The sequence below is a fragment of the Sciurus carolinensis genome, chromosome 6, assembly GCF_902686445.1.
Source record: "Sciurus carolinensis chromosome 6, mSciCar1.2, whole genome shotgun sequence".
In the NCBI taxonomy this organism is placed as follows: Eukaryota; Metazoa; Chordata; class Mammalia; order Rodentia; family Sciuridae; genus Sciurus; species Sciurus carolinensis.
In genome coordinates, this window is record NC_062218.1 from 8,649,098 (window position 1) to 8,664,860 (window position 15,763).

At 53.0% G+C, this 15,763-nt stretch overlaps 1 protein-coding gene across 1 annotated transcript in view; it reads left to right on the top strand.

Moving 5' to 3' along the window:
- Positions 1-4,754: 4,754 nt before the first annotated feature.
- Positions 4,755-15,763, top strand: part of Ankrd33b (ankyrin repeat domain 33B) — a 77,545-nt gene continuing 66,536 nt past the window's right edge. The window contains exon 1 of the mRNA XM_047556497.1: positions 4,755-5,469. Coding sequence (XP_047412453.1) covers positions 5,116-5,469 — 354 coding nt within the window. The 5' untranslated portion in view covers positions 4,755-5,115. The remainder of the gene's footprint in view (positions 5,470-15,763) is intronic.

A 15,763-nucleotide genomic window follows, 5' to 3' on the forward strand; every position in this document is an offset into this window, starting at 1 on the left:
TGCCGACTCTCAGGTTACAAAGGGCGATGACAGTTTTGCAAAAATGTACCGGAAAATAGAATAGTGAGCACTGTTATCAGGGCCAGTAACTGGGAAAAGGGTGGGGTCTTTCCTGTTCTTGGGAGAGGACCAAGAGGGTGGGTCAGGGAGAAAGAAGCCCCAGATGTCACTTCCTACAGGTCTCCCTGAACTGGTCTTTAAAATCTACCCTCCTTGATTCCGAGGAGGACCCAAGTCTTGTCCTGAGAGTAAATGGAGCTTTTTGGGTTATGCCCACTATTGTTGATTCCCAGGATGGGCCCTGAAAAGGTGGCAGAATTGGCAGTTAACTGTCACAGGCGTTTACTTCTAATGTTTGCCCACAAAGGCAGAATATTTCCCTCAAAGGAAATGAGGTTCTTCATGGCTACTGTGAAATCTGATTCTACTAGGAGGATCGAGGCTGATGGACTGGATGGCCTTGGGGCCAAACAGCATCGAACCTCAACAGGAGATCCAGAAATTCACAGAAGATCTGAGCGGTGTCCAGTCTAGGGATCCTCAGGTGGACTTGCGGACACCAGGTTACTTCCTCTTAGTCACAAACACTCAGGGAAATCTGCAAACATTCTAAAACAAATCATTTCGCTTTACTTGAATTGCTTTTGAAAAAAGAGTGACTACGAGATGTCCTGTCCCTCACTAGCCGAGGGCTTCTCCGGAGGCAGTGGCGGAGCTGGAGGAGCCTGGTGAGAACCTCAGAGGGCAGTGTAGTCCCCCGGTTCCAGCCTTTGAGACTCTGAGAGGAGGGCGGGTTCAGGAAAATGGATGTCAGCCCTCATGAAGCCTGTCCCCAGGATCACCTCCCCAGCCAAGTCTGGCTCCCAGGCCTGACTCCTTTTCCTTTTTTTAACTTTACCTCTGTCCAGGTCAGCTCCGCAAAGGCAGGCAGGGAGACCTTTCTCACTTTCATGAGCTGGAGTACCCTGGCCCCAGGGGATTACAGGGGTTAACAAAATGCACAGGTATGCTGGGTGTTTTTCTTCTTAACTTGCCCCAGATCTCTATTTTGGTTATGAACCACCACCTTCTAAATTTTTCCAACAATTAATATTTTTGCCCCATTTGACTTTTAAAAAATTTCTTTTTTTTTTTCCTCCTTAATTGACTGTTTTATTTGCTAGCATGGAAACCAACTCTGGAAAGCTCAAACAACAACGACAAAGATGACAGCAGTGAAGGAATGTGTGAGATGTACGTACCTCAGGAGACCTGCTTTGTGGTCACCATCCCTCCAAGCGAGAATGATCCCTTCACTGGACTTTGGTTACGTCATTCTACAGGACTATGGGACAAGTCCAATGTTTGCACTTGAGTCTTCCTGTCTGAGACCAAGGGACTGTGCTCCTGTCTCTCCCTGAGAAGAGTTTTCACATATACCTTAAGTTTCTTCTTCTTCTTTTTAAATATTTTTTTAGATGTTGGTAGACCTTTATTTTTACTCATTTATTTATATGTGGTGCTGAGAATCGTACCCAGTGCCTCACACATGCCAGGCAAGCACTGTACCACTGAGCCACAACCCCAGCCCCTTAAGTTTCTTCTTGATTGTCTAGAAATATATATTTGAATAACAGCAATGACCAAAATATTACAGTTCAAGAAGCTCAAGCCATTGGAGGTGGGTTGTTTTCTAAGGAAATTCCTAGAAAAAGGCACCTTTGTGTACATCAGAGAAAATGCTGGAAATATCCTAATCATCAAGACTAGGAGGTTGGCCTAGTATGGTGGGACACCAGAGATGGAGGCTGAGGCAGGAGGGTGACAAGTTGGAGGTCAATCTGCCCTCAAGATAAAAATAAAGGGCTGGGGATATAGTAGCAAAGCTCCCCAGCGTTGAATCCCCAGTAATAGGGGTGGGGAAGCAGGGATTGGTGAAACACACAATGCACACCCACCGTGACCCACCAGAACTGGAGGAGCTACCCCTGCACTTAGAGCTGGTGGAGCCAAATCCGAAGCTCCTTTGTCTGATAGCACAACGTGCTCTTTACCCAAGCGATGCTGCCTTCCCTGCCACAAAATAGAAAGCACTTTTCATTCAGTTCACGTGGGCTACTTCTCCTGGCAAATAAGACCACAAATTTGGAGAAGCAGCTCCTGCAGAGCAACTTACATCATCAGGCCAATGGATGCTTTAATCTTAATAATAATGAAAGTTAACACTTAGAGTGTGCTCAATTCCAGAAGGTGTAAAGGCTTAAACCGGTTGTCACTCAAACTTCCATCCAGCCCGTGGAGGTGGTGACTGCTTACTTTATGAACCTGGGTCAGGCTTGGGTTCACATTCCTCCTCCGGAAGAGGTGGGGAGGGCACTACGGGCACCTTCTGTTTCCTACATCTTTAAAAATATGTATACTGCTTGCAATTTTCAAAGGCCTGATGCAGAAAGGTAACCAACTAGCGCTGAATTTTTTAATGACCCAAAAGAAATTATTCAGCTGAATGAAAAAAATTGCGTAATGCGTATCTGCATGCATATCTTTGAAAATCATAAATTAAAACAATTTGGGTGAATAGAACACAATTTCTTGAAAGGTTATTGATTGAAAAGTTAGCCTGAGTTTGAAGGTCCGATAAGCTATTTTCTCCTTCCTAGGTAGGTTTTGTACACATAGTATATACATGTTGGTTTTACAAAAATTATCTATTTTTCAGCCATCTTCCAGAAAGTTTAAGAACAGATTGTTTTTGTGGTAAAAAGGGGTTTATTTTTAAAAGATGGGTTGGGGGTGGGGGGAGGGGACCTGACTGGACTAGTTCTTTGCAGGGGACTTGTTAATCTTTCCCTTTGACCCCTCTAAGGTGCTGGGACAGAACCCAGAGCCCAGGCAGGCTAGGTAAGTGCTTTACTACTGAGCTGTCCCCTTACCCCCATTCTTGTTTATCTTTAAATGAAAACCATTCCAGTACTATTTGGACCCAAATTTCTAAGAAAGGAAAGAAGGAAGTGGTAAAGGCTGAAGACAGCCTTAATCCCCTTGCTTAGTGGCACGGGTGATAAGGACCAACTGACTTTAGGGCCCCAGAAAACTTGTATGCAGTGCAGGGGGCCCTGTTCGCCAGAGTTCTTAAGTTACCCAACCCCGGCCTCCGGCCTCCGGGGTTACTTCAATTTGTAAATGCCCGGCCTGCTTTTAACAGGCCTTTGGAAATGCTAACAACAACTGTCGACCTTGAAAGGGGAAATTCCCGGTGGGAATTTATGCATCTGTAGCTGGTTACAGAAAAAGGTAAAAAGTAAACCATTATCTGGGGTGTTTTGGCTTCAGAAAGAAAGTCCTGCGTACAGAGCAAACCGACTCAGGGTGCTTTCAGGTGCGCGCTCATCTTCACCAGAAATCGCTGCTCGGGTCCCACCACCCTCCCTGGGCCCGCATGCCAGCTTCTGGGGCAGAAGTCCTTCCTGCTTATCTGGAGACGCTGGAAGACCCGGTGACCACAACCGTGTGTCGGCCAGCGCAGTGTGACATCGGAGGTTCAGGGGCTTCAGAGTCCAAACCTCTCTGGGGCTCACATCGCTAATTCGGGGTTTTGGGACCAAGCTGCCCACCCCGTGCCCCTGGCTTGCCCTGCTGCGCCTGGTGTTTTCTCGCCTTGTCCCCCTGGCTGCATCTGCACAGCTTCGTTCATCTTTGGACGAAGGTCTGCTACGAGCTGGCACCTGGAGGGCACGCGAAGACAAGTGCAAACGAAGAAAGGAGAGGAGGTGGTGGCCTCCGGTCGGTCCCCTTGACCCAAGGCACTGCTAGTCAGACGGGGCAATGCCCTGGGCTCGGGAGTGCTCACCACGGCGCCCGCACAGTCTCTCCCACTACGAGCCGGCTCACGACGCGTCTTGCTCACCAAAGTGAGGGGCTGTGGCAAATCCCCACACTCCCTTCCTTCTCAACCCGTACCCGGACGGCCACCGAGGGGCCAAGGCCCGGTCTCGGGTATGGGGCTGGCCTTGGTCTGCGGCCCTGGCCTAAGGTCCCTCTCGGCTCCCTTCAGTGCCTAGTCGCGGGCTTCCCGGGTTAATCAGCCACGACTCTGCAGATCCCACCCACCACGTGACCCTGGCCAGAGGTGGGTGGGGTGGGGTCCCTGCCGGCGCGGTTCGCCACTGGCCCTTCCCACCCACATGCTCCCTCGAGGTCCCTAGCCCTCCCTACTCCCCAGGATGGCTCTTTTCCGACCACCCTGCAAGCCGTGGCTGGCCCCGGTTCTGCATGACTTGCAGCCTCTGCCAAGCCCTCCACCCCTTCCGGCTGAGACTCCCCCATGGCCCCATAAGCCCCCCGTCCAGAGGGGCACCCTCGGTAGGGCGGCGGTCTCCGCACCGGCCTGGGACCTCAGGGGACCGCTTCTTTAACTCGTGCACTCGAACTGGGCGGGCGGGGCGCCCGGGGATTCCCCGGTCTCACGCCGGCCGCGGCCGGGGCAGAGCTGGTCGCGGAGTCCAGGCTCCCGAGAGGTGACCAAGCGGGCTCGGCGCTTCGCAGCGGCGCGAGAAGATGCCTCTACTCGGGCCCCGGGCCTGGAGCCCTGGCAGGGGCGAGTCCAGGGACTGGTGGTTTCCGAAGTTGGAGGAGGGCTCAGCCCGCTGTGTCCCCTGACCCCACCTCCGCCCCTGTCCCCAGGGGGCTGGCCGAGGGCGGGGCGGGGCCGCTCGCCGCCGGGTTTCGGCCTCGGTGGTTACCGCTTCTGACTGTCCCGCGCGCCTTCCTCGCCTCCGGGCACAGCCGCCGGGTCGCGGTCCCCGCGGTCCAGCGAGGCCCGGGCGGCGCTCGGAACTCTCCCGGGGACGCGCCCCGCCCGCCGCGCCGCGGAGCCGCACCCCGCCCGCACCGCCCGCACCGCCCGCGCCGCTCGGAAAGCCCCCGCGGCTCCTCCCACCCGAGGGGCTTTTCTCGTCTCCAGTGACTTTTCTCCTTGAGCGCAGCCGCCTGGCGCTCGTTTCCGCCGGGCTGGAGCGCGCGGGCCACTGCTTTTCTGGGAACGCACGGGGCCAGGAGCGGTGACCTCGGCACGCGTCCCCCGTCCGCGTTTTCCGGCCCGCGCGGGGACCCCCGGCCCGCGCCCCGGCCGCCAGCATGGTGCTGCTGGCCGGGCCCGGGCCGGAGGGCGGCGGGGCGCGCTGCATGTCCCCGCAGCAGGCGACCGCACCCCGGGGCGCGGAGGCCGGGGACGACCCCGCTGAGTACGAGGAGTACGAGGACTTCTCGAGCCTGGCCGACACCCGCAGCATCGCCTCGGACGACTCCTTCTACCCTCCCGAAGGCGAGGAGGAGTGCAGCGCGGTGAGCGCGGACAGCGTCCCGGAGGGCGTCCCGGAGGCGGCCACCTTCCTGCGCGCCGCCTGCGCCAACGACGTGGGGCTGCTGCAGGCGCTGGTGCGGCGCGGCCCGCGCGTCGAGGAGGTGCAGGAGACCGACCGCAACGGCCGGGTAAGCGGCGTCGCGCAGGGTTTGGGTTCTCCTCACGCGTTACCCGCTTTGGCTCGCGCGCCCAGACCCGGCCCTGGCGGGTCCCGCGGGTACTGCGGCCCTGAGCACCTTTTCCTCGACTCGCGGCATGTGGTGGGGCCGTTCGCCCTGCCGAAAGTGCCGCGCGGACCCAGAGGCTGTCATCCCGGCTGCCGGCAGCACCCGCCTTTCCTGCACCGCCCCCGTGCTCCCTGAACCGGCCCTGCAGGCCCGCGCTGGAATCCGGGTTGACTCTTGTGGGGTCTGTTCAACCTTTCCCGCACCTGACCGCTGCCTTTCCCCAGGAACCTGGTAGGCGACCGTGACTTCTTGCCTTCAGGGACAACCCTTCCTGTCCAGCCCCCTCTGCCCATCTCGCTGGCCTTGCCCCAAAACGCTGGTTCTCAGATCAGTTCTTCCCGGGGCTACCAGGATTTGGAAGTGACAAGCTGGTCTTTCCTACCGCTGCTCCTGGTGGCCCACGCAGCGAGCAGCCAACAGGATCTGTCGCCCAGCCACGCTGGGAGCCAAGGCCCAGCGGCCGACTGCCCGCTAGGCAGGGCCCTAGGGGAGCAGCGGCATACACCTGATAGGGCAGGTGCTGGTGGAGGGAAGGAGACAAAGAGTACCCGGTAATTATGTCAAGGGATTGAAATCAAGAAACGTTTACAAAAGAAGTTGGCTTGAGAAGACTGGAGAAGGACTGGCTTTGGCACAGAAGCCACCCAACACTTCCACAGAGAAACTGCAGGGTGACCATGCTGGTCACATCCCCATTAGTCTCTGAGGCGGGGACACATAGCAGTGTGTTTTCACCTGATTTTTATATTCCCCAGATTAACACAAATCAAGGGGTGCGGTGCCTTTGTGTGGGAGCCTACAATAGGCAGAAAATACTTGTGCTTTAATTTTGGGACACAGGTGACCCTGTTCTTTGGTCTGTCTTGGGGTACAGGGTGCAAAGTGGTTTGCCCTTTTGTGGTCTGGGTGGGGTTTACAAACATGGGAAGCCAGCGAGTGTCACTTTTTGCTTGTGCTGACTTGACTCAACCTGAACTTGAAGGAAGAGTCTGTCCTTGTGAGGCCTCAGGCAGGGGGAACTAAGGTGGGACCTCAGGTGGTTCCCAAGGCCAGACCCACCCCAGGGGCCTGTAGCTGCTGGCCCTGTTTGGCCCTGGGCAGGTGCTCCCCCGCCCTGCAGCATCCCCCGTACCCCAGGAAGCTGCGAGCCCTCCTGGGCTCCGGCGGCAGTTGCCGGGCTCTGCTTTCAGTTTAACCAAGTGTGAGTTTCCATGCTCAGATGATCATGTCAGAAATCTCTCCCCCCTGAAGCAGGTGCCAAGGCCAGCCTTGAAGGAACCCCACAAAGCTCACCAAGGGCACAGGTAGGGTGGTCTCCAGTGGGCTGGGCCCCCCTCTTAGCTGTCCCTGGGTTCAGCTGGAAGTTTGAAAACACCTGAGAAGAGTAACAACAATGTAACCCAACCCAGGGGCTTGGGCCAGTCAGAGGGCCTCTGGACCCCTTTGGAAGCCCCTCCCTCGGTGAGGCCCAGGCAGGGAAGGAAGGCTCCAGCCGCCCAGCATCTCGGCCTCGGTGTCCTCCTCTGTGAAGTGGGGTTATGGACAGCGGGTACCTCCTGCTGGTAAGCGCAGGAGGTCACCCTGCATATGCAGCTTGGGGAAGCCTCACACCCAGGCTGGTCTGTTTCCAACTCCCCCGCCCTGCCCTCTCCTGCCCTGTCCTTGCTCACCTTCCAGCTTGATTTTGTGTTTTGCTGGTTGAAAGCGTTGTCTGCTTTCCTTTTCTCTTGACTGTCAAAGTGGAAACTCAGGGCCCATGTCCTGTGCTGTTCAGGGGAGAAGGCAGGAGCAGAGCCATCTCGGAGGGGTGCTGGGGATGGAACCCAGGGCCTTGTGAGCTACGTCCCCAGCCCCAAGAAGTGTGTATTGCAGACTGGGTTCAGGGAGGTGCTTTAGGAGGCTCCAGGGTGAATCCAGCAGAACCTGCCTCTGAGGATCTTGACCCGCTAGTGAGGAAAAATAGCCAGACCTTCCAAGTAGAGGCGGGAGATGAGAAGGCACTCCCAAGACATGCAGTGGGGAGGTCCTGGAAGCCCTGGGAGGGGAGAGTTAGGGGGCACTGACAAGGTGGTGGAGGACCTTCTGGTCAGGCAGGTGGAGCCCAGGGGATGTGGCAGCTGCAGTGTGGTTGGGTCCTGGCGTGGGGAGAGAGGGGAGGTGGGAATGAAGGCCAGAGGCTCGCCTGGCCGGGAGGGCTGGGCATGGGGTGCAGGCCTGTAATCCCCGTGACGTGGGAGATGGCAAGTTTGAGGCCAGGCTTGGCAGCCTGGTGAGACCCTGTCTCAAAAAATAAAAAGGGCTGGAGCCGGAGCTCAGGGGTGGAGCTCGTCCCCTGCAGGTGCAAGGCCCGCGGTCAGCCTCCAGCACTGGACCTAAGAAAAAAAATAGGAAACTGGGAGGCAAACTGGTGTCAGCAGGCCGGAGGCCAAACGTGGGGCTTTGGGGTCTTCAGATGGTCACACGGCTTGCTGCCTGCAGGCCTGCAGGCTTCCGTTTTCGGAGCACCGTCTTTGGGAGTCCTTTTCCATCCTCCCCCATCTAAGCCAACGACACCTGGAGCTAGTTACAGGCAGTCAGGTGGACAAGCAGTGAGGACTGAGATTAAAAATAGGACGGTCAGTTGAGAGCTGGTGACTCTGGAGCAGAGGACAGAGAAGGTCTCTGGGAAAAGAGCCTTTAGGTCGAGGAAAGTGCCAGTGCAAAGGCCCTGAGGGAGGAACCGTGTTCCGGCCTGGTCCACAAGTTTATCAGGACTGGTGACAGTGGAAGACGAGGGCTCAAGAGTTTTGGTGGGTAGAGGTTTGCATTAGTGGCAGAGTGACAGCTCCAGGGCGGCAGCTTCCTGCAGGCGGGGGCCCGGTTCCTGAAGCCTTCTCCACCTTGCTGGTGTGTGGAGTGGCATCTGCCTGTGCCGACAGGCATTCCATTAGGCTTGGGCGACTGAGGATCAGATGTTTGTGTTTAGGAAAACGTGTTCTTTCCTGCCTCCTGAGATGAGTGGAATAGGGATGTGGCTCAGCGCACTGCTTTCCTTCTAAAATATTCATTGCTCTCAGAGGCTTGTGTGATTTAAGAGGCAACAAGTCAGTGTCTGTCAGATAATTCTGACAGCATGCCGCCTGTGCTCCCACCGTCTTCGGGGCATCAGGTCAGCTTGTCCCCTCCGACTTGGGGACAGTGAAAGCAGCCTCGATTCCTCTCTTCCTTGTGTTACTGCTCAAGGTTCTCTTCTCTAGCCGTGGTGGCCTGTTAGGTAGCAGTGAAAATGAAGGAAGTGTTTGCTCTGTTTTAATTGTCACAGAAGGACACTCTGAATGTCAGACAGCTCCTGAACCAAATTAGTCCCAGTTCTGCTCACTTTAAACCAGTGCACTGCTCTCTGGGTGGATTCTGTGCCTGCAGGCTTAAGTTGCAGGGCCTCTGGGAGAAAGTTTCCTAAGGCCCCTGGACCCGTTGGTTTTGCACCCCACGCCAGCATCGGTGTCTCCTTTTCCTCTGGGGCTTACATTCAAGTTTTGAAGATTCACAGCTGTGATCGGATTTTACCTTGGAGTCTACTTGTGCGATTTGTTTTGTTGTCGCTCATTGTTTGAGGGCTGCAGGAGGGTTAGTAAACTTTGGACTCACCGTGCCCTACTGGGGCTTGCGTTTCTGCCGTCCACGCACAGCCCTCTGCCCTGGTCAGGCTCAGCATTCGCAGCCTGTGTTTGCATGGAAACAGGCTCATTGCTCCCATTCTTGCTGGTTGCTATAGAAAGTGGACGGGCCTCATGCCTCCCCACACTTGCCGGGGTCCAGCAGGCACTAAAAAAGTCTTGTTTGCTGTTTGGGAACATATGTCCCTGTTTCAGTTGTGTCCTCAAAATTTGAAGTGTAGAAAAGGGGGTGAGAAAGGGGATTTGAGTAAAATACTAGACTTGGAGCCCCGGGGCTGGAACAGAAGTGAGGCAGTTGGGCCTGGGAAGACTTGGGCTTGTGGCAGGCAGATTAACAGATGTCTACCACTTCCTCCTCCACTGACCATGGTGGGCTGCTCCAGGTCAGCAGCAGTAGAGAGACCCATGTGTTTTTCACGTAGGTGTGTCATTTATCTCTGGCCACAGTAGTACTGCATATGTTAGTCAGCCTTGTGTTACTGTAATGAAATACCTGAGATAATTAACTTAAAAGGAGAAAAGGTTTATTTTGGCTCATTGTTTTGGAGCTTCCAGTTCACGATTGGGCAGACCTGTTGCATTGGGCCTCACCCATTTGCATCTGCGGGGAGCGCCAGGCACAGTGTCATGGAGCGTGTTGGTGGAGCACAGTGCTTACCACTTGAGGCAGGAAGCAAAACGGAAGAGGAAGAGACCAGGGTCTTGCAATCTCTCGCCCACCTTTTTCCAGTACTGGGAATTGAACCCAGGGCTTTGCATACTGACTACATTCCAAGTCCTTTTTTAAATTTTATTTTGAGACAGGATTTTGCTAAGTTGCCCAGGCTGGCCTCAAACTTGCTATCCTCTTGTCTGCTTCCCAAGTAGTTGGGATCACAGGTGTGCACCTCTGTACCTGGCTTAGTCCCCTTTGAGGGTACACCCCCAAGGACCTGAGGGGCTCCTGCCAGGCCCCACCCCATCCCCTAAAGGCTCCACCACCCCCTGATAGCACCACCCCAGAACCAGGACTTTCACACATGGACCTTTGAGGGACAGAGGGATACTGCATAACAGCTACGAAAGCCCACGGGTGTTTGCCACAGTGACCATTTGCTAAGGGTGGCCCAGCCCGGCTGAGCCAGGCTGGACTTGCTGATTTGTCTGCAGTCAGCTGGTGGTCAGCTGCAGATGGCGGGACAGGATGGTCTCGGCTGGGCTGACTCATCTCTGCTCCACGTGGCCTGTCTTCCAGCAGGCTGACCCCTGCTGTGTCTCCATGGCAGGGCAGGGTTCCAGAAGTCAGCAGGACCTCTGAAGGCTCCCGCTTGGCCCAGGTTCAATGTCACCTTTGCTGACACAAGTCTCGAGGTCACACCCAAATTCAGGCGGGAGGAACGTAGACCCCTCCTCTCCGTGGGAGAATGGGAGGAGCTGCAGGTTAGCGGGAGAGGAGGCATGGGGCCGATTTACAGTCAGCAGAGACGAGGGCAGGGGTGGCCAGGGCTACCCCGGGAGCTCGCCCCGTTGTGCATCTCCATGAGCTGGTGGCCTTTGTTTTAGCCGTTGCGCTGGGTGTGTGTGTGTGTGTGTGTGTGTGTGTGTGTGTGTGATCACTGGAGCTGGTGTTGAGGAGGGCTGTGAATCCACAGGGGCTTCTGAGGGAGGAGCTGCAGCCCCCAGAGGCCTGGGCTCAGGCAGCTTGTCAGCCCTCGGGAGTCCGGGACGTGGGTGGCTGTCTTGCTTCATGGGTGAAGTGACAGTTCATGGAGGGGGCGCAGGTGTTCCCATGGCTGAGCCACAAGGTGGTCTGTGTGCAAAGCTCATCGTCCCTGCAGCACCACGGCCACCCTGTCCAGGAGCCGACTGCACCTGCACCCACCGTGGACCTGGGATGTGGCAGGGGAGGGTGGCTGGGGTCCCGCTGGAGTGGCCCGAGGCCCCTAAAGTTCAGGGGAAGTGACTTCAGCTGTGGTATTTTCTGTATTCTGGGAACCTGCAGGAAGGTCTCCAACTTAGATATGGAATCGCTGCCTGTCACCTTGACCCCTGGCTCTAGAGGACGAGAAATTCATTCCCTCTTCCCGGCCTTGCTGGACCTCCTGAAGGTGAGACCTGACTCAGTGATGTCGCAGGGGCAGAACTAGAGTGAGCTGGTGGTGAATCCTCAGGGACTCTCACATAGGAGCCGGCTGTGTTTGTCAAGGATGTGATGTGCTAAGCCCAAGTGTTTGTTTAAAATTTCTTTTTGCTGTGAAAAATGTCAGCTAGGGACCGAAGTAGTGGAAGTAACCCGCGAATCCCAGGATTTCAGCATTTAGTGTCCCAGGCAGCCGCCCAGGCCGTTCTCATTTTGATGGGAAGGGTTCCATTTAATGGTGACACAGGTGTGTCTGTTTCAGACACGCAGACCCTTGTCCCAGGATTACAGCTGGAAGGAATTTTGTAGGTTTGTGTCAATTTCATCTCTGGGACAAAATACCTGAGATGATCCACTTCATAAGGGAAAAGGTTCATCTTAGCTCATGAGTTCAGAAGTTTCCGTCTACGGTCACTTGACCTGGTTGCTTTGGGCCTGTACACAGGACGTCGTGGTGGGAGCACATGGAGGGGTGGACTGTTCCCCTCCTGGCACCTCAGGAAGTAAAGAGAGAGGGGCCGCTGGGGCCTGTCCCAGTATCCCCTTCAGGGCCAGCTGGTGACCTGACTTCCTTCCACTAGGCCCACCTGTGGAGGGCTCCCGACCTTGAGAGTGTCCTGGGCTGGGGTCGAGCCGTTAGCACTGGGCCTTTCGGGGCCACTCAAGACCCAAGCTATAGCATGGTCACAGATCGCCCCCTTTCCTAGTGGGCAGAGTGGGGCTCAGGTGAGGGGGTGCGGCAGGACTGGGCGGAGCCTCCTTTGGCGCTGCTGTGAAGGTCGTGACCCACTTGCGGCCTCTCGCTGGCTTCTGGGCTTTCTGTTTTCACTCCTGCCTGAGCATGGAGAATGGGACAGCGAGATGGCAGCGGGTGTCGGGCAGGGTTTCTTCTTTTTGGGGTACCGGGGACCGAACCCAGGGGCACTTAACCACTGAACCACACTCCCAGCCCTTTTTTGGTGTGTTTTATTTAGAGACAGGGTATCACTGAGTTGCTTGGGGCCTCGTTAAAATGCTGAGGCTGGCTTGGAACTCAAGATCCTCCTGCCTCAGCCTCCCCTAGTCGCTGGAATTATAGGCATGAGCCACCAGGCCTGGCTGTGCGTGGTTTTGAGCATCTTGTTTAACTGTCAGTTACTAAAGTTCAAGACCCCATGAGACCTCCAGGTCTATAATTCCTTAATGTTCCTAGGACTATTCAAATTTTACATTTCTTTTTTACTCTGTTATGATAAATTTTATTTTCTAGGAAACTGACCTCTTAGGTCTAAGTTTAACATGATAAGGCTATAGAGTTTTTAAAAAAACTTTGTAATAACCATATTATATACCTATTTCCTGGTTTTTTTTTTTTTAATTCTTCAATAATGGGGATTGAATCCAGGGGCATCCTACCAGTGAGCTGCATCTCCAGTCCTTTTATTAGTGAGACAGGGTCTTACTAAGTTGCTTAAGTCCTCACTAAATTGATGAGACTAGCCTTACATTTGCAATCCTTCTGCCTCAGCCTCCCAAGTAGCTGGGATTATAGGCATGGGCCACCACACCTGGATCCTATGCTTCGAAATGTGTGCCGTTTCTCTTTTTCATGACAAATATTGTCAAAAATATCTCTTGTTCTTTTCAGATAGTCAGCTTTTGCTCTGGATTTGTACTCTTCACTGTTTTACCAAGTTCTGCCTTTCTTTGTACTATATAGCCTACCTTCAGGTTTATCTTACCCATGATTTTTCATCAAGTATCACTTTTATTTTTCCCCCACACATTTGGACGTGTGGTATTTTTAGTACTATTCTCTTCTAATTTACATTATGATTTCTTTTGTTATTTTAACCTGGGTAATCTACAATGGTGCTTAAATTTTTTAAAAAATTTATCTTTGTGCTTTATTGGAAGAAAACCTTTTAGCCTAGTTTGGAGAGCATGGTCTGTATGATACCACTTCTTTGCAATACCTCTTACTTATTTTTCTTTTTAAATTTCTTGAGCCTGGTTTTCCAGCTACTGAGCCAGTATGAGAAATGACAACTGCAGGTCATCTAGGATTGTTCTACGTCAAAACAATTTCATATGTAAACCAGTGTATAATTCCTTTTAATTCAAAGAAAAGAGAAGAACATCGAGAAGTTGCAAAATTGAACAAAGGGAGGGTGTTTCACTCAGGAAGGTTGGGAAGTAATTCGCTTAGACAGCCTGCTGGAAAGCTTCTGTGCTCGCACGCACGTGTGCCTGTGAGATGTTAAGAGCGACCGTGGGCAAGGTCAGGTGATGGGAGCCGCCGAGACCGAGGAGTCTGGAGAACAGGGTGCCCTTTTTAACTCTCCCTGGAGAGGGAGGCCCCGGCAGAGGGAGGCTCCTGGTTGCAGATCTCCGATTTTCAGATGAAGCCGGACATTAAGAATCCTTGATGTCTTTATGTGCATAATGTGTGTACATGAAATATTTTCTAAGAGGTGATTTTTAAGTGGTGTTTCTGAACTAAAGAACATTTGAAGGTGGATTTTTCTTATTTCTACCAAGTCAGAGGTGCAGAAATTAAGGTAGAAGTGAACTCCCGTGTGACAGTTGGCTCAGTGGCAAAATTGGATTGGAGTGGTGGGATTTGAAAGCAATTTCCAGGTATCAGAGAAATAAATGTGTGCTTCCAAAGGCATATTTATGTCAGGTCTGCATAAGCTCAGATCAAGAGGCCCTTGATGGGACAGAGAATTTCTCTCTGGCGTCTAAGAGTTTCTGGGATGCCAGAATTGGAGCCCACGACTCTGGCTAGGGACATTGCCCCAGAGGGGCAGACGGGTGTGTGGAGGGAAGGCCAGATGAGGAGGCAGGAGCAACCATGTCGTCTGTGCTCAAGGAGGTGCCGGAGAAGGGTGTTAAGTATATTCATAGTAGTTCTTCTGAGACAAGGAAAGGAAAAGGTAATTTGTTGGTTCATATATTTTGCCAAACTGAGGGTCAAACCCAGGGCCTTGTGCATGCTAGGCAACAAGCTATATCCCCAGCCCCTGAAGTTGCTTTAAAAATAAAGGAAGCCCAGGGAGTTTTGCTGAGTGACAAGAGCTAATCTCAAAAGATTGCAAGGCATATGATTCCGTCCTCATAGCTTTCTTGAACAAATGCAGTTGTAGAACCTCCCGAGGTGCTGGGTGGAGGATGAGGGGAGGGGTGAGGAAATCCAAAGGACACTTCTTAGCTGTGATCCTATTTAGCCCCGAGGAACACAGGGTCTGTCCAAGAAGACCATCACTGAGACCGCACGTGGGTGGAACGTTATCTGGCTCCGGACTGTGATGTACCCCGCCTGGCTCAAAAACTTCAAAAGACCTTGAGTGTCAAGAAGAGACCTCCTGGTTGCTGAGACCTCCAGCTCTGTCTTCTGGGTGCAGATGCTGCCAATCCTGAGGGGTCTCCTTGACCCCGAGGTCCGTAGGCCATTGCCTTCCCCTCCTATTTTGGTGATGGTCTTCTTTGGCAGACCCTGAGTTTCTCGGAGCTAAATTGGGGTCAAAGTTAAGAACAGCCCTTCATATTTCCAACGGCCTCTGCTCCCCCCGTATCTTCTGTCCTGCAGATTTGGGAGGTTCTAAGACTGTAATTATGGAACTAGGCTAGCAAACACGACTTCTAATCAGTTTCTTCCTGTTCTTTGGGATTTCTTACCGTGTGTCAAAAGAAAAGCTGAGTTTTGTAACTCAGATACAAGTACTGCTGGTTTCACAGTTTAGCAATTAAAAACTTGTCAAACGTTTGTTACTCAAATTCGTTGTTTTAGAGTAATTACATTATTATCTAGAAGCCAGTTGCTGCTGAACAACCCACTCTCAAGCAGCTCCATAGTTGATAATTTAACCAATACATGAGTTTGCTCTTCTTTAGAAGGGATGAGAAAAGTGTGCATTTCCTTACTGTCACGGTTAGATCGAATTTTGGAAATGAAAGCAGGGCCAGACCTAGTGAATAGATAGGCAAGGGACCAACTGGGGACATTGGGTGTTGGAACCTTTGCTTCCTAAGGTGTGGTAAATGAACCACCAGTATGTGGGCATCTAAGGGAACTTTTTCCAAATGGTCTCATAATCCTCCCTAAACCCACTGAGCCAGAGCTATATTTTAAGGGTCTTCAGGTGACTTGCATGTACATTTAGGTTTGAAAAGCTCTAGACATTTCCTTGGTGTGGATGTTGGATTTGGTGGTTATGGATGAGGGCTTAGGGTGGTTAATCTGGGAAAGTCCTCTGATCTTTTGATGTCCAGTTTCCTTTGACCTGAAATGGAGACACTTCTGAAGATAAGAACATCCTCCTGAGGTTCTGTGCAGAATAGATCAGTAACTTAAGTAGAAAGTGTTTGCTCCATAGTAGAAACTTAATAAATAGAGCTATTGTTTTTGTGGGTGAATTAGTCTCAAAACCAGTACTTC